The 22,518-nt window shown below is 42.2% G+C and overlaps 1 protein-coding gene across 3 annotated transcripts; it reads right to left on the bottom strand.

The window, feature by feature from the left end:
• Positions 1-1,538: 1,538 nt before the first annotated feature.
• Positions 1,539-21,513, bottom strand: zgc:113142 (uncharacterized protein LOC503524 homolog). 3 transcript variants are annotated; one of them, XM_055862829.1, is made up of 5 exons: positions 21,087-21,513; positions 5,605-5,861; positions 3,457-3,609; positions 3,200-3,333; positions 1,539-2,701 (listed from the first exon to the last, which is right to left on the bottom strand). In XM_055862829.1, the coding sequence occupies exons 1-5, from the start codon at positions 21,251-21,253 to the stop codon at positions 2,336-2,338; spliced, it is 1,077 nt and encodes a 358-aa protein (XP_055718804.1). In that variant the 5' UTR covers positions 21,254-21,513; the 3' UTR covers positions 1,539-2,335. The 3 variants fall into 3 exon arrangements, with proteins under 3 accessions (XP_055718804.1, XP_055718805.1, XP_055718806.1); XM_055862830.1 differs by having other exon boundaries at positions 5,605-6,063; positions 21,301-21,513; XM_055862831.1 differs by having other exon boundaries at positions 5,605-6,063; positions 21,087-21,176.
• Between the last annotated feature and the right edge of the window lie 1,005 nt (positions 21,514-22,518).

The raw sequence follows: 22,518 nt of genomic DNA, 5'->3' as shown, positions 1-22,518 counted from the left end.
ACGTCTTAAGGCTCACAACTTCAAGCTCAACCCAAAAAAGTGTCCCTTTTTGCAGAGGTCTGTGATGTTGTTGGGGCATATCATTTTTTTATTTTATATAACCGGATCCGGGATAACTGTCATCAAAAACGCTGACTAGCCTAGCCTAGTGCCACAGGGATATAATACAATACAAATACTGCATTTCAGGTCTCTAAAATAAATGTATTTGCCTAGGACAGATATAATCTCGCACGGAAAATACAAATAAGCTCTCCCTAACATTTCCATGGGATGATTTGAATATACCAATCTTTTCCTTCAAAAGTAACTTGGTGCCAGAGGGAGCCTTTCCAACAAAAATACCAGACAGAAGCAGGGTGTGATCTTATTGGGTGATAGGAAGGAATACACCCCTAATAAATCCCTAATTGACCCCTGTGCCATTCATATCATTACAGCCTTAGCATACAGTATACTGTGTTTATCATAACAGCTACAGTACTCCGATCACTTCCCCATGTCCAATATCACTACAAAGACACATTAAGACCTTCCTCTTTATTCTATTAACATCCTGTTTTTGATTCAACCACCAAGGTTATTTATGAGCTTATCAGGGAAAGGGCACATTTCAACAACATAGGTTTTGGTTTGTGCAAAATTATAGGAGGGAAGGTAAAGACTTCAGTTACCCACATGAAAGTGTTGGTGTTGAGCAGAGTGAAAAGGCACTAGCCCTGTTTATACTTGGTTCTAACATGGTATCTTTGTCCTGATCTTGTCCACATTGTGATTGTGCCCACATTTTTAGACCGGTGTATACATTAAAAGACGCATCTTCCTGACCACCTCCAGAGGTAGTCAAACTCGCATTGTATCTGTATGCTAAACCGAAGCATAAGGAAGCATTTAGGGCCCCCTTGAGCACAAAGGGACAAACAACTCCCCAACACTCCATTTGCAAGAATTAGCATAAAGAGATAAATGGTCTTCCCCATAAACTGCAGTTTCCTGCACCAAGAGAAAGGTAGTTAACACCAATAGAGGGGAAACGGTTACTATGCACATCAATTTTAAAGCCTATGGATTCTGTAGTGATAATGTACTTAGAATTGAGGTTGTATTCTTGACAAGTTATTTGCATAAAGCATTGTGTTGTGTTTAAAGTATTATAGTAAAAAACAGAGAAAAACAAATACTGGTATAAAGAACGTTGCATACAGCTTCTTGAATAAAACAACCACATACACAATATCTACAAAAGTATGTGGATGACCCTTTAAAATAGTGGATTCGGCTATTTCAGCCACACCCATTGCTGACAGGTGTTTAAAATTGAGCACACAGCCATGATGAGGCTGAATGGAAGCAAGTCCCCGCAGCAAAGTTCCAACATCTAGTGGAAAGCCTTTCCAGAATAGTGGAGGCTGCAAAGGAGGGACCAACTCCATATTAATGTCTATGATTTTGGAATGAGATGTTTGAGGAGCAGGTGTCCCCATACTTTTGGTCATGTAGTTCTGTATACTGTCGTGGAAATTCAGTACTGAGAGAGATTTGGTCATTTCTTCAAACAATCATCTTTATTAAATATCGATTAATTATTGCAATAATTAGGCTGGTCGACCCTCCACCCTTGAGTGTTGGACCGAATAACCTAACCTTTACACAAATGCAGAGTACTATATATAGCTGACACTAACAATGCTCAGTCATGGTTGGTTCAACCCCCCTCATGCAGACCAAGGAGCATCAAACCACTCTGGGTTCATCCTGTCGTTATCTGCACATGGGTGTTGCCTTTACCCCACCCTGGCTTAGTTTCCCAGATGCAAGGATGATTTAGAGACAATGAGGAATTGTTCTAAACTCCTCCATCTCGGTTACACCCACCACATCTCGTCTATGTAATGCAGTCTAACTAAATTGTCAGCTCAAGCCATCTCTGGTGACCATACACCCAGATTAGCTGCAGGGAACTAGAGTGGAGACCATAAAAACACAGACACTAGCAGCACAGAAATATCCTCCTATTTGTTAAGTATCAATTGCTAACTATTAATATCAAACAAATCGGGTAAATATGTCATTTTGTGGTTGTGAGTGAAGCAAGCAGCTGCAAGACACAGTAACATGCCATGGAATCCTCTTAGTTACGTCCCGGAAATCTTCTATTCTTCCCCAATGTATTGTTGGTGGGAAGGAATGCATACACTTCCCAGAGAATTTGGGACACATGCAAGTTTGCAACACAGAATAAGTGAGAAGCGCGATGTAAAAATATTGCACATTACAACATAACACAAAGCCATACACTTTTTCTACTGTCACTCCAGCATAATACAGATATTCTCTATTTGGAATAAAGCATTGCTTTTCTTTTGTTGTACATGGGACTGAGGTAGAAAACTGCATCAGTGACGCGTGTCGGCAGATAGGGAAAGGCATAGAAGAACAACATATCCAGCTTAGAGACCAACAGATATCTGCGTTTAGGTCTGTCCGCTGTGAGGGCGTCCACCATAGCGTCTATGACCAGGCTGCTGTCCTGGTTGCCAGTCATACATGTAGACATGTGGTAGTTATTAGCCAGGTCCACATACTGTCTGTTGAACATCTGTTGACGCTCCTCGTCCAGTTTCTCCCAGATTTCTGTCCCTGTTCTCCTCTTCAGGATGCTGGTAGCAGGACCAAAGTTACCTGGCTGGATGATGCTCACCTGAGATCATCACCACAATGTTAAAGGGGCACTCTGAAGTTCAAACAATAAGCAGTCACACCGCCAGTGTTTTGGTGAAGACCTGAGGGATGGGGCTGGAGAAATGTAACCTTTCTCAAATTCATAAACAGAGCTATGGATGCAAGGATTGGCCATCCATGATATCAAAGTTATAGATTTAACCATGGTTTGAAGCTATAGTGTTTGTTTACAATTATATTGTTTACCAACAAAGAAGTAAAACAAGCTTATATTTTGGGTTCTGATGGGGTACCACAGTTGAACTACGATCATGATGCATTTATACGTTATATTCTTCAAGAATAAATGGGTATACTGTATATCATTAACTTAAATGTCCATAAATGGACATAGCAATCACAGATTGACGTTTTAAGGGGAATGTGTTGGTTACAATCAATGTAAAAAAATATACAGTGTATTAAAAAGACACACACACACACAGTAATTATTATGATTACCAAGAGTTGTCTTTACCTTTACTCCAAAACCGGCCATCTCTACCCGTAGGCAGTCTGCAAACGCCTCCAGTCCTCTCTTGGACATACTGTAGGCTCCCATGGTCAGACAGTTGAAGAAGGCAAAGATGCTTGAGACGTACACCATCCGTCCTACGGAAATCAATGAACATTACACATTTTAGAACACTGTGGAGTAATATGAACATTGAATGTGATAAATCAAGAACTGTGATCACCATTATGAAATGATGATGGTAAAATAATTAAACTTACCTTTTGAGGCACGGACCAATGGGAGGAAAGCTAGGGAGGTCCTGATACTGCCAAATAAGTTGACCTCAGCTATATTGCGATAATCATCAATGGTGTTCCACTCTGTCTCTGACCAGTCTGAGATGCCAGCATTGTTCACAACTGCCCAAAGCCCTTCAAACAAAACAAATCAACTTACATTAACAATGTGTGTAAAACCTGTTAAATCAGTTTTGTCATAAGTGTCTCACATTTCAGCCTGGCGTCAGAGCCATATGAAGCATACTATACATATTTATGAGAACCTCCAAGATGATTGAAACTGTATATATAGTTTTTGAGGTGGCAGGTAGCCTAGTGGTTAGAGCGTTGTGCCAGTCACCGAAAGGTTTCCTAGATGGAATCCCCGAGCTGCCATGGTAAAAATCTGTCGTTCTGCCCTTGAACAAGGCAGTTAAACCACTAGGCCGTCATTTTAAATAAGAATTTGTTCTTAATTAACTGACAAGCCTAGTTAAATAAAATATATACTAATGGTCCAGTTACTTTAAACCTGACCAAATCCAAATAGAGCTGTCATTCTTATTGAAAGCAAGTCTAAGAAGCGGTAGATATGCTCTGTGTGCGTTATTTCTATTTCTATGCTTTCTATGTTTTTGCATCTTTTACTTTCAGTTTTCCACACCAGCTTAAAAAAGCTGGAAGTACAATATTTTTGGTTATGGAAAAGGTATTTCGCAGTGGTTTAGAACTACTCTATTTTAGCAACCAGGAAATGGCGGAGTAATTTATGCATAGCACATCTTAAACATATCTGGAGCAAACTGTAATATGGTTTTGATACGCCAGCGGAGCAGAGCCGAGCGCGCGATTCGCAGTGACTAGGCCTTCATCAAGGAGCCTAGGCCTTGTGCTGGAAAGTTTTTGAAGGCGATTAGCCTATAATTACTGATTGATTCATCTTAATAAATTAGCCTACATTTCTATATAGCAACAGAATCATATTTAGAGTCAGCAAACTAGGTAAGTGTTTTGATTTCCCACTACCTCAGGAGGTGAAATAATATTGCCTATAGGTGTCTGCAAATTCTCTGAAGAGCCCCAAAAAATCTGATAATTCTGGATAATTTTTGACAGGTTTCACATCACAATTTCAATCATGCATTCCCTGGATAGGTTTGATGAAATAGCTACTCTTTGAATCATATATAGGCTACCATCTCCGTTGTCTTACTTGGCACTGGAAAAAAATATTCTAGAGCCCTGCAAAGTAACTGTCCATCAAAATAGTTACATTTGTCACACTATTATTTGTCCATATTATCGTCAGGCTCTAGCACCTCCCACAAAAATAATTTATCGCTGATTTATCAGCATTATCATAAAATAGGTCAACATATCGGGATATGGATTTTTGTCCATGTCACCCAGCTCTACCCTAACCCTAATTCCTGCAATCAAAAGGTCGCGAATTTGAGTGACACTATACGTCCTCTAATTCGTATGATATTGTACGACCGCTATTCAAGTCATAATGTTACCTAAAGAAATGTAATATAGCATGCTAAATGGAGGTATGCACAAAATCCTACAAATTGCCCTGAGCCCAGGTTACACATTTTATGTTGTAGTTGACAACAGGTACTTTTGAGAAGGAAAAGGTTCACTCTTAGTGTTAACAACAGTCAATGCATCATTTATAAAGCCCTGGGGGGAAAAAGGACTTGTGAAGAGCAGGAACATCAACCTCAGAATAGTCTTAATCATGGGTCAGCAACAGGTGTCCCACAAGCCAAAAACAGCCCCCAATGAATTTATTTTAAGTAAAAAAAAAAAAAGAGGCTAAAATCACCAGGAATTGAGCCAAAATGTGTTACATTTATGAAATCTGTTCCAAAGTATTCCCACAAAAAAAAGAGACGTGATCATGTATGACATGATTATTTAAAAAAAAATCTTATTGGGTTTAGTTGTGCTCAATTTGCAGTGTACAATTGGGCTATGTTCCGCCCCTGACTATCCGCTCCGACAGAAATTGGCCCATGGCTGAATATAGTTGCCTACCCCTGCTTAGTCTTAAGAGTTTATTTTGAGAAGGAAATTGGATCCATTTTTGCGTTAACAGTCCGTAATTGTTATGTTAAGTAACCTACTTGTAACAAAGCTCACCTTTCTCTGGCAGGTTAGATTGGACCACAGTCCTTGCCTGTGTCACATCTTCATCTTTAGTGACGTCTAGCTTGAGAATGTTCATGTTGCTGGAGCTCTCTCTGTGCAGAGTTTGGGCACCATCTCCGTTGGGAAACAGACAACCGGCAAAGACCACAAACCCCTGAGCATCCAGCCTGCGGGCCAGATGATGACCGAATCCGCTGTCACAGCCCGTTATCAGTACCGCACGGCCCGCTCCTATCACCTCTTGGGTCCTGCCGCGGTACGACAAGAGCATGAGGGCCAGGAGAAAGATCGCACAAATGGATGAGACAATGATTCTTCCAAAGGGGAAGGAAGTGAGAACAGTGGTATCCATGCCAACGATGTTTAGAAGTTATCCAATAATGCTTCCCATCATTGCAAAATTGTCAGCAACAGCGTCCATTCTCAACCAGGGGTGTAGGCTATTTATTCCTGAAAGAAAACAAAGAAGTTTTTTGTGCAGACTGTTGGGATGTTCTCTATGCTTTAGGGCAGGGGTGGCAAACAAACAAACAAACAAACATACTTGTGTTTCTAGCTCCAACAGTGCAGTAATACCTAGCAATAAAAAACAATATACACATAATCCCCAAAAAATCTGAAATATCAGAACGAGCAATGTCAGAGTCCAGATTTATATTTATATATATATAAAATATTATAATTAAGTTCTGTATAGACAGTATATGAATAGAAAAGGTGCACAGCAGTAGTCAAATAGGATGAGCCATGACTACATATAAAGTGGGTAAAACAGTATGGAAACATTAATAAAGTGACCAGTGTTCAATGACTGTACATAGGGCAACAATCTCTAAGGTGCCGGGTAGAGTACCGGGTGGTAGCTGGCTAATAACAGTGACTGAGGTTCAGGGCAGGGTACAAGGCGGAGGCCGGCTAGTGGTAGCTGTTTAACAGTCTGATGGCCTGGAGATAGAAGCAGTTTATCTCTCGGTCCCAACTTTGATGCACCTGTACGGTCTCCACCTTCTGGGGTGAACAGGCCGTGGTTTGGGTAGCTGAGGTCCGGGGGAGTGGAGTTCGGGATCCATGGTTTGGCCCACTGAAGTCTGGCCTCTGGCCATCTAGGCCAGATCACTGCCTCTGATTTGGCCAGTGGAGGTCACCACAAATGTCCACGAGCCAGAGTTTATGAGACCTTTTTGACCCCTTTTTTATTTATTTATTTTTATTTCACCTTTATTTAACCAGGTAGGCCAGTTGAGAACAAGTTCTCATTTACAACTGCGACCTGGCCAAGATGAAGCAAAGCAGTGTAACAAAAACAACACAGAGTTACACATAAACAAAACGTACATAAACAAAACGTACAGCCAATTACACAATATGAAAATCTATCTACAATGTGTGCAAATGTAGAAGATTAGGGAGGTAAGGCAATAAATAGGCCACAGAGGCGAAATAATTACAATTTAGCATTAACACTGGAGTGATTGATGTGCAGATGATGATGTGCAAAAGAGCACAAAAGACCTGGATCCAGTGGGTTTGGCGACAAATATGTAGCGAGGGCCAGCCAACGAGAGCATACAGGTTGCAGTGGTGGGTAGTATATGGGGCTTGTTGGAGTGTTGAAGGCTATTTTGTAAATGACATCGCCAAAGTCAAGGATCAGTAGGATAATCAGTTTTACGAGGGTATGTTGGCAGCATGAGTGAAGGATGCTTTGTTGCGAAATAGGAAGCCGATTCTAGATTTAATTTTGTATTGGAGATGCTTAATGTGAGTCTGGAAGGAGAGTTTACAGTCTAACCAGACACCTAGGTATTTGTAGTTGTCCACATATTCTAAGTCAGAACCGTCCAGAGTAGTGATGCTAGTCGGGCGGGTGGGTGCTGGTAGCAATTGGTTGACGAGCGTGCATTTAGTTTTACTAGCATTTAAAAGCAGTTGGAGCCCATGGAAGGAGTGTTGTATGGCATTAAAGGTTGTTTGGAGGTTTGTTAACACAGTGTCCAAAGAAGGGCCAGATGTATACAGAATGGTGTCGTCTGCGTAGAGGTCGATCAGAGGGCGACATCATTGATGTGTGGCCTGCTGGAGGTCATTTTGCAGGGCGCTGGCAGTGCACCTCCTTGCACTAAGGTGGAGGTAGCGGTCCTGCTGCTGGGTTGTTTCCCTCCTACGGCCTCCTCCACATCTCCTGATGTACTGGCCTGTCTCCTGGTAGCACCTGCATGCTCTGGACACTACGCTGACAGACACAGCAAATCTTTTTGCCACAGTTCGCATTGATGTGCCATCCTGGATGAACTGCACTACCTGAGCCACTTGCGTGGGTTGTAGACTCCGTCTCATGCTACCACTAGAGTGAGAGCACCGCCAGCATTCAAAAGTGACCAAAACATCAGCCAGGGAGCATAGGAACGAGAAGTGGTCTGTGGTCACCACCTGCAGAATCACTCCTGTTTTGGGGGGTGTCTTGCTAATTGCCTATAATTTCCACCTTTTGTCTATTCCATTTGCACAACAGCATGTGAAATTTATTGTCAATCAGTGTTGCTTCCTAAGTGGACAGTTTGATTTCACAGAAGTGTGATTGACTTGGAGTTACATTGTGTTGTTTAAGTGTTCCCTTTATTTTTTTGAGCAGTGTATATATAAGTTTGTGATATATGGCCAATATACTATGTCTAAGGGCAGTTTCCAGACACGCCTTGTTGTGTGGTGCGTAAGAACAGCTCTTAGCCGTGGTATATTAGCCATATATCCCCCCCCCCTTGTTCCTTGTTCTTAAATATAATATAACATTCTGACAAGACTATAGATGTTATTGTACAAAACAGTGTCATCCTCATGCGGTCTACTTTTTCCTGTGAAAAATCACACAATGAATAGGCATTCAGATAAATACTTAGAGAACAAACTGCATCTTACGCATGGTGGATCAACAAAGTGATTATCTTCTGGACTCTGAGAAAGCCTGTTCTAGAAGTAATCGCCCATGAAAAACCAGTTAGAGACACTTGGAAGGGGCCGATACCAAACAAGTGAAAGGTCTTTTCTTATGGTGGGGTATATTTTACCAATGTCTACGATGCTGGCCTGTATTGACTCAAGAGTTGAATACTTATCTAATCAAGATACACAGCGGCTTGCGAAAGTATTCACCCCCCTTGTCATTTTTCATATTGTTTTACAACCTGGAATTAAAATAGATTTTTTGGGGGGTTTGTATCATTTGATTTACACATCATGCCTCTTTGAAGATGCAAAACATGTTTTATTGTGAAACAAACAACAAATAAGACAAAAAAAATCGGTAAACTTGAGCGTGCATAACTATTCACCCCCTCAAAGTCAATACTTTGTAGAGCCACCTTTTGCAGCAATTACAACTGCAAGTCTCTTGGGGTATGTCTCTATAAGCTTGGCACATCTAGCCACTGGGATTTTTGCCCGTTCTTCAAGGCAAAACTGCTCCAGCTCCTTCAAGTTGGATAGGTTCCGCAGGTGTATAGCAATCTTTAAGTCATTCCACAGATTCTCAATTGGATTGAGGTCTGGGCTTCGATTAGGCCATTCCAAGACATTTAAAAGTCTCCCCTTGAACCACTCAAGTGTTGCTTTAGCAGTATGCTTAGGGCCATTGTCCTGCTGGAAGGTGAACCTCCATCCCAGTCTCAAATCTCTGGAGGACTGAAAACAGGTTTCCCCTCAATAATTTCCATGTATTTAGCACCATCCATCATTCCTTCAATTCTGACCAGTTTCCCAGTCCCTGCCGATTAAAAACATCCACCACCATGCTTCACTGTGGGGGATGGTGTTCTCGGGGTGATGAGAGGTGTTGGGTTTGTGCCAGACATAGCGTTTTCCTTGATGGCCAAAAAGCTCAATTTTAGTCTCATCTGACCAGAGTATCTTCTTCCATATGTTTGGGGAGTCTCCCACATGCCTTTTGGCGAACACCAAACATGTTTGCACATTTTGTTCTTTAAGCAATGGCTTTTTTCTGGACACTCTTCCGTAATTCCAAGCTCTGTGGAGTGTACGGCTTAAAGTGGTCCTATGGACAGATACTCCAATCTCCGCTGTGGAGCTTTGCAGCTACTTCAGGGTTATCTTTGGTCTCTTTGTTGCCTCTCTGATTAATGCCCTCCTTGCCTAGTCTGTGAGTTTTGGTGGGCGGCCCTCTCTTGGCAGATTTGTTGTGGTGCCATATTCTTTCCATTTTTTAATAATGGATTTAATGGTGCTCTGTGGGATGTTCAAAGTTTCGGATATTTTTTATAACCCAACCCTGATCTGTACTTCTCCACAACTTAGTCCCTGACCTGTTAGGAGAGCTCCTTGGTCTTCATGGTGCCACTTGCTTGGTGGTGCCCCTTGATTAGTGGTGTTGCAGACTCTGGGGCCTTTCAGAACAGGTATATATATATTGAGATCATGTGACACTTAAGTAAAGTCCACCTGTGTGCAATCTAAGTAATTATGTGACTTCTGGAGGTAATTGGTAGCACAAGATCTTATTTAGGGGCTAGCAAAGGGGGTGAATACATATGCACGCAACGCTTTTCCGTTAATTTTTTCTTTTAAACAAGTAATTTTTTTCATTTCACTTCACCAATTTGGACTATTTTGTGTATGTCCATTACATGAAATCCAAATGAAAATATTTATATTACAGGTTGTAATGCCACAAAATAGGAAAAACGCCAAGGGGGATGAATACTTCTGCAAGGAACTGTAATAGTGTTTTATATTTAATGAAACATCTATAAATTCCTTCACTTTCACAGAGTATTTTGTGTAGATTGTTGACAAAAAGGACAGTTAAATCAATTTGAATCCACTTTGTAACAACAAAATGTGGAAAAACTCAATGGATAGGAAAACTTTCTGAAGGCACTGTATGTTGCCTATAGGTGTATCAATTTCACCATATTCTAATTCCCCCCCCCCCCCCCCCCCCACACACACACACACACACACAAGTTGGTTTGGCAGTGAGTGGGAGGCATAACTCACTTTCATGGGTTGCTCAAGTGAAACTAATTGAGACAGCATGTAAAATTGAGGCTATAACCAATCTTTGCTTAAGAGAAGCCTTTCTTTCTGACATGTTCAACAGCTGCCTGTGCTAACTGATTATAGTCAAACAATCAACAAGTCTATCACATGCTAGGGACCGGCTTATCGGGAGGGGGTCTTCAACGTTGCTCTAGTCTTTGGACATGTCCCAACTCTGATGTCTAAGGCCCATTTTTTTTTTTTTTTTTTTTTTTTTTTTTTAACCTTTATTTAACCAGGTAGGCAAATTGAGAACACGTTCTCATTTACAATTGCGACCTGGCCAAGATAAAGCAAAGCAGTTCGACACATACAACAACACATAGTTACACATGGAGTAAAAACAAACATATAGTCAATAATACAGTGAAAAAGATAAAAAAATAAGTCTATATACAATGTGAGCAAGTGAGGTGAGATAAGGGAGGTGAAGGCAAACAGATATATGTATAAATAAATAAAAATATAAAAAGGCCATGGAGGCGAAGTGAGTACAACACAGCAAGTAAAATAAAAACTAAAAAAAACACTGGAATGGTTGGTTTGCATTGGAAGAAAGTGCAAAGTAGAGACAGAAATAATGGGGTGCAAAGGAGCAAAATAAATTAATAAATAAATACAGTAGGTAAAGAGGTAGTTGTTTGGGCTAAATTGTAGATGGGTTATGTACAGGTGCAGTAATCTATGAGCTGCTCTGACAGCTGGTGCTTAAAGCTAGTGAGGGAGATAGGTGTTTCCAGTTTCAGAGATTTTTGTAGTTCGTTCCAGTCATTGGCAGCAGAGAACTGGAAGGAGAGGCGTCCAAAGGAAGAATTGGTTTTGGGGGTGACTAGAGAGATATACCTGCTGGAGCGCGTGCTACGGGTAGGTGCTGCTATGGTGACCAGCGAGCTGAGATAAGGGGGGACTTTACCTAGCAGGGTCTTGTAGATGACCTGGAACCAATGGGTTTGGCGACGAGTATGAAGCGAGGGCCAGCCAACGAGAGTGTACAGGTCGCAGTGGTGGGTAGTATATGGGGCTTTGGTGACAAAACGGATGGCACTGTGATAGACTGCATCCAATTTATTGAGTAGGGTTTTGGAGGCTATTTTGTAAATGACATCACCGAAGTCGAGGATTGGTAGGATGGTCAGTTTTACAAGGGTATGTTTGGCAGCATGAGTAAAGGATGCTTTGTTGCGGAATAGGAAGCCAATTCTAGATTTGACTTTGGATTGGAGATGTTTGATGTGGGTCTGGAAGGAGAGTTTACAGTCTAACCAGACACCTAGGTATTTGTAGTTGTCCACATATTCTAAGTCAGAGCCGTCCAAAGTAGTGATGTTGGACAGGCGGGCAGGAGCAGGCAGCGATCGGTTGAAGAGCATGCATTTGGTTTTACTTGTATTTAAGAGCAGTTGGAGGCCATGGAAGGAGAGTTGTATGGCATTGAAGCTCGCCTGGAGGGTTGTTAACAAAGTGTCAAAAGAAGGGCCAGAAGTATACAGAATAGTGTCGTCTGCGTAGAGGTGGATCAGAGAATCACCAGCAGCAAGAGCGACATCATTGATGTAAACAGAGAAGAGAGTCGGTCCAAGAATTGAACCCTGTGGCACCCCCATAGAGACTGCCAGAGGCCTGGACAACAGACCCTCCGATTTGACACACTGAACTCTGTCTGAGAAGTAGTTTGTTAACCAGGCGAGGCAATCATTAGAGAAACCAAGGCTGTCGAGTCTGCCAATGAGGATGTGGTGATTGACAGAGTCAAAAGCCTTGGCCAGGTCAATGAATACGGCTGCACAGTATTGTTTCCTATCGATGGCGGTTACGATATCGTTTATGACCTTGAGCGTGGCTGAGGTGCACCCATGACCAGCTCTGAAACCAGATTGCATAGCGGAGAAGGTGTGGTGTGATTCGAAATGGTCGGTAATCTGTTTGTTGACTTGGCTTTCGAAGACCTTAGAAAGGCAGGGTAGGATAGATATAGGTCTGTAGCAGTTAGGGTCAAGGGTGTCCCCCCCTTTGAAGAGGGGGATAACCGCAGCTGCTTTCCAATCTTTGGGGATCTCAGACGACACGAAAGAGAGGTTGAAGAGGCTAGTAATAGGGGTGGCAACAATTTCAGCAGATAGTTTTAGAAAGAAAGGGTCCAGATTATCTAGCCCGGCTGATTTGTAAGGGTCCAGATTTTGCAGCTCATTAAGAACATCAGCTGACTGTATTTGGGAGAAAGAGAAATGGGGAAGGCTTGGGCGAGTAGCAGAGGGGAGGGCAGTGCTGTTGTCCCGGGTAGGGGTAGCCAGGTGGAAAGCATGGCCAGCCGTAGAAAAATGCTTATTGAAATTCTCAATTATAGTGGATTTGTCGGTGGTGACAGTGTTTCCTATCTTCAGGGCGGTTGGAAGCTGGGAGGAGGTGTTCTTATTCTCCATGGACTTTACGGTGTCCCAGAACTTTTTTGAATTTGTGTTGCAGGAAGCAAATTTCTGCTTGAAAAAGCTAGCCTTGGCTGTTCTAACTGCCTGTGTATATTGGTTTCTGGCTTCCCTGAAAAGTTGCATATCACGGGGGCTGTTCGATGCTAATGCAGAACGCCATAGGATGTTTTTCTGTTGGTTAAGGGCAGTCAGGTCAGGAGAGAACCAAGGGCTATATCTGTTCCTGGTTCTAAATTTCTTGAATGGGGCATGCTTATTCAAGATGGTGAGGAAGGCATTTTTAAAAAATGACCAGGCATCCTCTACTGACGGGATGAGATCAATATCCTTCCAGGATACCCCGGCCAGGTCAATTAGGAAGGCCTGCTCGCTGAAGTGTTTCAGGGAGCGTTTGACAGTGATGAGTGGAGGTCGTTTGACCGCTGACCCATTACGGATGCAGGCAATGAGGCAGTGATCGCTGAGATCTTGGTTAAAAACAGCAGAGGTGTATTTGGAGGGCAAGTTTGTTAGGATGATATCTATGAGGGTACCCGTGTTTACGGAATTGGGGTGGTACCTGGTAGGTTCATTAATAATTTGTGTGAGATTGAGGGCATCAAGCTTAGATTGTAGGGTGGCTGGGGTGTTGAGCATGTTCAAATTTAGGTCGCCTAGCAGCACGAGCTCTGAAGATAGATGGGGGGCAATCAGTTCACATATAGTGTCCAGAGCACAGCTGGGGGCAGAGGGTGGTCTATAGCAGGCGGCAACGGTGAGAGACTTGTTTTTAGAGAGGTGGATTTTTAAAAGTAGAAGTTCAAATTGTTTGGGAACAGACCTGGATAGTATAACAGAACTCTGCAGGCAGTCTTTGCAGTAGATTGCAACACCGCCCCCTTTGGCCGTTCTATCTTGTCTGAAAATATTGTAATTGGGGATAAAAATGTCTGAATTTTTGGTGGTCTTTCTAAGCCAGGATTCAGACACGGCTAAAACATCCGGGTTGGTAGAGTGTGCTAAAGCAGTGAACAAAACAAACTTAGGGAGGAGGCTCCTAATGTTAACATGCATGAAGCCAAGGCTATTACGGTTACAGAAGTCATCAAAAGAGAGCGCCTGGGGAATAGGAGTGGAGCCAGGTACTGCAGGGCCTGGATTCACCTCTACATCACCAGAGGAACAGAGGAGAAGTAGGATAATGGTACGGCTAAAAGCTATGAGAATTGGTCGCCTAGAGCTACCAGAGCAGAGAGTAAAAGGAAGTTTCTGGGGGCGATAAAATAGTTTAAAGGAATAATGTACAGACAAAGGTATGGTAGGATGTGAATACAGTGGAGGTAAACCTAGGTATTGAGTGATGATGAGAGAGATCTTGTCTCTAGAAACATCATTGAAACCAGGTGATGTCATCGCATATGTGGGTGGTGGAACTGCAGGGTTGGATATGGTATAGAGAGCAGGGCTAGAATCTCTACAGTGAAATAAGCCAATAAACACTAACCAGAACAGCAATGGACAAGGCATATTTACATTAAGGAGAGGCAAGCTTAATCGAGTGATAAATAAGGGTCCAGTGAGTAGAGGTTGGTTGGGGTCGTGGCGATCCAGACAGCTGGCCGGGTATATGGCTATCGGTAGCAGCATAGGATGGAGGTCTGTTTGTAGATACCTCGTGCGTTTCCGTCGGTAGGTTCCATGTAGTGGGGTTTTGTTCAGATAGCAGCCGATAAGACAGCTAACGATTAGCGGGCCTCAGATGAGCGTTCAGGTAACGCCGGGACGGTGGTGCCGGTTGGATAAATCCCTCGGGCAGATAACGTCGGCAGTCAGTCGTGAAGGCCCGGTGGGGTTCCGTATCTGCAGCAGCAACAAAGAAGCGGGTCCGGATGGTGATGGAACTCCTCAGCTGGCTAGCTCCAGCATGATTTGAGTTAGCTCCGGGGTCGACGTAAGCCAATAGTCACACGGTATGCAGCTAGCTAGCTGCGAAATCAAGGTGCAAGTGTCCAGAGGCTGCGGTTGGAATCCGGGGAAACTGAGAGAAAAAAAGTCCCGGCAATTTACATTGCCGAAAGATGGAGATTCTCGAGAGGTATGGGAAAAATCCAGAGAATAGATGTACAGTATTACTGTAATGTAAAGCTACAAATTTTTCACGTCTCTGCAAATTTCTCACATCTTGACCACTACCTCAAGAGGGAACACACAATCCTAGCCCAACAGTTGCCCCCCTCCAAGCAGCGCAGTGTAAACACAATTGTTTCGTTGAGCCCAATACTCCTACCGTAAAAATGACTGCGAGGAAATATAACACATTTTCAGTGCACATATTCCCCCCTGACCTCATTAAAGACCGAATTCCGCCCCTGGGGCAAAATGTATTTGACACCCCTGCTTTAGGAGAATAGCCCAACCTTGCAGAGATAGAACACACAAAGGACATCATTGGAAATGTGGATTGACATGGTTCTGGAATTAAGAGGAGTAGAGCTAATGAGTGCAATCAATTCAACAGAAAGAATATGTAGCCCAAAAAACAAGCAACAATTAAGTGTATGCAGGATGAAATGGCGTTATAAATGCACTAACAATAGCACAATGGTCTCCAGAGCAACCACCACCATAGCCTCATATTAACAATGGACTGTGTAAAGAGGTAGGCTAGCCACAACAGTACAAACTCAACCCAAAAACCACATTAATGCCAGACTTACATTTGAATACACACGAATGCACAAATTAACCAAATGAATGAGTGCAGCTAAAATGATTAAGATCCAGGTGTTAACTCAAATCAAAATAAAGTTTATTGGTCGCATACACAGATTTGCAGATGTTAGGTGCAGAGAAATGCTTGTGTTTCTAGCTCTAACAGTACAGTAATATAAAAAACAACACAGACCTAATCCCCAAAAATTAAGAAATAACAGAACTAGCAATGTCAAAATCCGGAAAATATACACTGAACAAAAATACTAAAACGCAACATGTAGCAATATCAAACATTTTCTGAGTTAAAGTGAATACATGGAAATCACTCGGTGGCTGAGGTAATGGAGTGGGGTAATGGGGTAATGGAGTTCAGGAACTGTTTGGCCCCTGGCCAGTGGATTTCAGCCCTTAGCCATGCAAGCCAGATCACTGCCACCGATTGGCTAGTGGAGGTCACCGGAAATTTGGAGGACCCAGAGTTTATGACCCCTTTGCCTACAGCGACTGGACATAGCCTACCCTTAAAATAGATCAGTTGACAAAGAGTAAGAATACCACAGCACTCCTATAATGCATATTATAAACTGGGTGGTTCGAGCACTGAATGCTGATTGGCTGAAAGCCGTGGTAGATCAGACCGTGTACCGTTTTACTGCTCTAATTACATTGGTAAACAGTTTGTAATAGCCATAAGGCACCTCAGGGGTTTGTGATATATGGCATATACACCACGGGTAAGGGCTGTGTCCTAACACGCTGCGTTGCATCGTGCATAAGAACAGCCCATAGCCGTGGTATATTGGTTATATACACCACAACCCCTCGGGCCTTATTGCTTAAATATAATGTAACATTGAGCAAAGACAATATATGTTATTTTACCAAACAGCGTCATCTTCATGCGGTCTACTTTTCCAGTGAAAAATAAAAAATCGCACAATGAATAGGCACTTCAGATAAATACTTAGAAAATAAATCGTGTTTTGCGCATGGTGGATCAACAAATCTTCTGGACTCAGAGAGCCTGTTCTAGCAGTAATTGCCTGTGAAAAAACGTTTAGCAATACTTGGAAGGGGCACATAACAAGCCAGCGAATGGTAAAAGATGCCCCACCATAACAAATGGCCTACAGTTGAAGTCGGAAGTTTACATACACTTAGGTTGGAGTCATTAAAACTCGATATTCAACCACTCCACACATTTCTTGTTTACAAACTATAGTTTTGGCAAGTCAGTTAGGACATCTACTTTGTGCATGACACAAGTCATTTTTCCAACAATTGTTAACAGACACATTATTTAACTTATAATTCACTGTATCACAATTCCAGTGGGTCAGAAGTTTACATACACTAAGTTGACTGTGCCTTTAAACAGCTTGGAAAATTCCAAGGCTTGGCTTCCATTGGCTTTAGAAGCTTCTGATAGGCTAATTGACATAATTTTTGTCAATTGGAGGTATACCTGTGGATGTATTTCAAGGCCTACCTTCAAACTCAATGCCTCATTGCTTGACATCATGGGAAAATCAAAAGAAATCAGCCAAGACCTCAGAAAAAATATTGTAGACCTCCAAAAGTCTGGTTCATCCCTGGGAGCAATTCCCAAATGCCTGAAGGTACCACGTTCATCTGTACAAACAATAGTACTCAAGTATAAACACAATGGGACCACGTAGCCGTCATACCGCTCAGGAAGGAGAAGCGTTCTGTCTCCCAGAGATGCACGTACTTTGGTGTGAAAAGTGAAAATCAATCCCAGAACAACAGCAAAGAATCTCGTGAAGATGCTGGAGGAAACAGGTACAAAAGTATCTATATCCACAGTAAAACGAGTCCTATATCGACATAACCTGAAAGGCTGCTCAGCAAGGAAGAAGCCACTGCTCCAAAACTGCCATAAAAAAAGCCAGACTACGGTTTGCAACTGCACATGGGGACAAAGATCATACTTTTTGGGAGAAATGTCCTCTGGTCTGATGACACAAAAATAGAACTGTTTGGCCATAATGACCATCGTTATCTTTGGAGGAAAAAGGGGGAGGCTTGCAAGCTGAAGAACACCATCCCAACCGTGAAGCACGGGGGTGGCAGCAACATGTTGTGGGGGTGCTTTGCTGCAAGAGGGACCGGTGCACTTCACAAAATAGATAGCATCATAAGACAGGAAAATTATGTGGCGATATTGAAGCAACATCTCAAGACATCAGTCAGGAAGTTGTAGCTTGGTCATAAATGGGTTTTCCAAATGGACAATGACCCCAAGCATACTTCCAAAGTTGTGGCAAAATGGCTTAAGGACAACAAAGTCAAGGTATTGGAGTGGCCATCACAAAGCCCTGACTTCAATCGTATAGAAAATTTGTGGGCAGAACTGAAAAAGCATGTGCAAGCAAGAAGGCCTACAAACCTGACTCAGTTACACCACCTCTGACAGGAGGAATGGACCAAAATTCACCCAACTTATTGTGGGAAGCTTGTGGAAGTCTACCCGAAACGTTTGACCCAAGTTAAACTATTTAAAGGCAATGCTACCAAATACTAATTGAATATATGTAAACTTCTGACACACTGGGATTGTGATGAAAGAAATGAAAGCTGAAATAAATAATTCTCTCTACTATTATTCTGACGTTTCACATTCTTAAAATGAAGTGGTGATCCTAACTGACCTAAGACAGGGAATTTTTACTAGGATTAAATGTCAGGAATTGAAAAACTGAGTGTAAATGTATTTGACTAAGGTGTATGTAAACTTCCAAAACACTGTATGGTTGTAAGAGATGGGGCAAAATGAGTGGCTAATAAGTCTGGCTGCGCAACTGACTAAACTGACTATATGACTAAACTCAGCAAAAAGAAGAAGAAACTGTATTATACTTTGAAATCAGATTATACTTTGAAATAATTTATTCATCAAATCTACAGAAATGCAATTCCATAGTGCGGAAAAAAACAAGTAGACCCCTAGCTACAATAGTTTGTAATGCCCCCTTTGGCTGAAATAACTCCATGTAGCCGTTTCTTGTAACTGTCTATCGGTCTATGGTGACCTGTGAGCTGAGATAAGGCGGGGCTTTACCTAGCAAAGACTTATAGATGACCTGGATCCAGTGGGTTTGGCGACAAATATGTAGCGAGGGCCAGCCAACGAGAGCATACAGGTTGCAGTGGTGGGTAGTATATGGGGCTTTGGTGACAAAACGGATGGCACTGACTACATCCAGTTTGCTGAGTAGAGTGTTGGAAGCTATTTTGTAAATGACATCGCCGAAGTCAAGGATCAGTAGGATATTCAGTTTTACGAGGGTATGTTGGCAGCATGAGTGAAGGATGCTTTGTTGCGAAATAGGAAGCCAATTCTAGATTTAATTTTGTATTGGAGATGCTTAATGTGAGTCTGGAAGGAGAGTTTACAGTCTAACCAGACACCTAGGTATTTGTAGTTGTCCACATATTCTAAGTCAGAACCGTCCAGAGTAGTGATGCTAGTCGGGCGGGTGGGTGCTGGTAGCAATTGGTTGACGAGCGTGCATTTAGTTTTACTAGCATTTAAAAGCAGTTGGAGCCCATGGAAGGAGTGTTGTATGGCATTAAAGGTTGTTTGGAGGTTTGTTAACACAGTGTCCAAAGAAGGGCCAGATGTATACAGAATGGTGTCGTCTGCATAGAGGTGGATCAGAGAATCACCAGCAGCAAGAGCGACATCATTGATATACACTGAGAAAAGAGTCGGCCCGAGAATTGAACCTTGTGGCACCCCCATAGAGACTGCCAGATGTCCAGACAGCTGGCCCTCTGATTTGACACACTGAACTCTATCTGAGAATTAGTCGGTGAACCAGGCGAGGCAGTCATTTGAGAAACCAAGGCTATTGAGTCTGCCGATAAGAATGCAGTCATTGACAGAGTCGAAAGCCTTGGCCAGGTCAATGAAGACGGGTGCACAGTACTGTTTTTTATTGATGGCGGTTCTGATATCGTTTAGGACCTTGAGCGTGGCTAAAGTGCACCCATGACCAGTTCGGGAACCAGATTGCATAGTGGAGATGTACGGTGCGATTCGAAATGGTCTGTGATCTGTTTGTTAACTTGGCTTTCAAATATTTTTTAGAAAGGCAAGGCAGGATGGATATAGGTCTATAACAGTTTGGGTCTAGAGTGTCTCCTTTTATGCTGGTGATATCTGGCCATGATATATATATATATATAAGTTTGTGATATATGGCCAATATACTATGTCTAAGGGCAGTTTCCAGACACGCCTTGTTGTGTGGTGCGTAAGAACAGCTCTTAGCCGTGGTATATTAGCCATATACCCCACCCCCTTGTTCCTTGTTGCTTAAATATAATATAACATTCTGACAAGACTTTAGATGTTATTGTACAAAACAGTGTCATCATCATGCGGTCTACTTTTTCCTGTGAAAAATCACACAATGAATAGGCACTTCAGATAAATACTTAGAGAACAAACTGCATCTTACGCATGGTGGATCAACAAAGTGATTATCTTCTGGACTCTGAGAAAGCCTGTTCTAGAAGTAATCGCCCATGAAAAACCAGTTAGAGACACTTGGAAGGGGCCGATACCAAACAAGTGAAAGGTCTTTTCTTATGGTGGGGTATATTTTGCCAATGTCTACGATGCTGGCCTTATGCAAACATGAGGCCATTTCAATGTAAAAGGACCCATGAAAACCAACGTGAAGTTTATAGGAGACTGTCAAATCTGGTGTCAAATGAAAGCGAACTTGTCGATCCAAAATATTAGGAATAAGAAAAGACTTTGATTTCTGTTCAAACAGATAGAAAAAGGGTATTGGTAAACATCTACCAGAAAATATATTAAAGTATTAGAAATACATCAAAATCCAATAACGTTGAAGTAAAGACCCCTGCCAACTAATATCAACATATATTTAGTTTTGGAGAAACTATTTGCCTTGTGTAAGATTAAGAAACATTGCCCTGTGCCTTGAAATTCCGTAACCAAAAACACATCTTTAAGATGCATATGTTCTAAAATCTCTCCCTCATGAGGAGGGAGGATAATGAAAGTTCACAGAAATAAAGTATTTTTTACTGATATCTATGTGGTGTTATGTTCTGTTAATTACTGATGTCTCCTTTAAAAATGGAGCCCCCTTGGTCATGCGCAGTGTTGTTCTATGTTATTCTGGTACCAATTCATTTCAGTAAATGTGAAGCTCCAATTCCATTTCTTGTATTCAGAGTCTTTCTTATTATATAAATAAGTAATACAAACTAAGACACTACAATGGCGACGAAGATGATTACCTGCAGTGTGCATCACGAATGCATATGGAGCTCGTAGGAAGAGAGGAAGATTTTGACCCTGTAGCACAACAGCTAGCAAAGCAGTGACGACGAGGGGAGAGCTGACGAGAACGAGGCGGCAGATCAAAGACCCGTGGAGCCGGAGGGAGAAAGAGAATGGCTAGCATCGGGAAAATAGATGTGTTTGATGACGCAAGAAAACTGGGCAACTTACATTGAACGACTGGAACAGTACTTCATTGCAAACGACATTGCTGATATCAAGAGAGTACCAGCGTTGTTGAGTTTAATTGGCCCAAAAACGTACAGTTTGCTAAGAGATCTGACTGCCCCTCTGAAGCCCTCAAATAAAACATTCACAGAGATTGTGGAGATATTGCAAAATCACCTATCACCTAAACCACTCCTCATTGCGAAACGTTTTCGTTTCCACGAGAGAGGGGGGGGGGGGTGTTAGTACATATGTAGCAGAGTTGAAGAAACTGAACATTGCCAGTAGGAGAGAACCCAAATGACACATTAAGGGATAGATTTGTTTGTGGACTGAAACATGAACACATTCAAAAACGTTTGCTCACAGAATCAGATCTCACGTTTGAAAAGGCTGTTGAAATTGCTGTGACTATGGAAATCGCGACGAAAGATGCATTTGAGTAACAAAGTAAAAGAAATAATGACCTATCACAAACATCCCTGCACAAGTTTTCACGCATCCGACAGCGCCACCGTGTGGCCGAAAAATGCAACAGGTGTGACAGAGATGGTTACAGAGCAGAGGACTGCCGTTTCAGACGAAATTTGTCACAAATGCAGTAGAAGGGGGCACATTCAAAGAGCATGCAGAGCAAAATTCAGTCACAACAGGAAAACTGAGAAAATTAAAAGGTCTGTGAATGCACTAGCAGAGAACAGTGGCAGTGATTCAGATGAACGATTAATTGGTACATTGGAGTTAAACACAGTGACTTCTCCCAGCAGTAGCATAATATGGGTGACACCAGATATCGAAGGCAAACCCCTCAAAATGGAGCTGGACACAGGATCTGCAGTGTCTATCATTTCCACTACTGTTTACAATGAGCACTTCAAGGCTATCAAGCTGAAGAACACAAATGTGTTGCTGAAGACCTACTCGGGAGAGAGATTGAGCCCAATGGGGGCGTTGCAGGTCAGAGTGAGTTATGGGTGGCAAACACAGCAGTTACAGCTGTATGTGGTGCCTGGAACTGGCCCCCCATTATTTGGCAGGGAATGGCTTTCAAAAATAAAGCTGAACTGGTGTGATTTGAAAATGCTCCATTTTCTTTGGACTGGAACGTTCCAATATCATCTTGCAATAGTGCACTAAAGTTATACTGAAAAAATGTGTCAAAGAATTGAACTTTTTGTCCTGAATACAAAGCATTTTGTTTGGGGCAAATCCAACACAAGA

The sequence above is a fragment of the Salvelinus fontinalis genome, chromosome 15 (assembly GCF_029448725.1).
Source record: "Salvelinus fontinalis isolate EN_2023a chromosome 15, ASM2944872v1, whole genome shotgun sequence".
Lineage (NCBI taxonomy): Eukaryota > Metazoa > Chordata > Actinopteri > Salmoniformes > Salmonidae > Salvelinus > Salvelinus fontinalis.
This window is presented reverse-complemented; position numbering and strand designations above follow the sequence as displayed.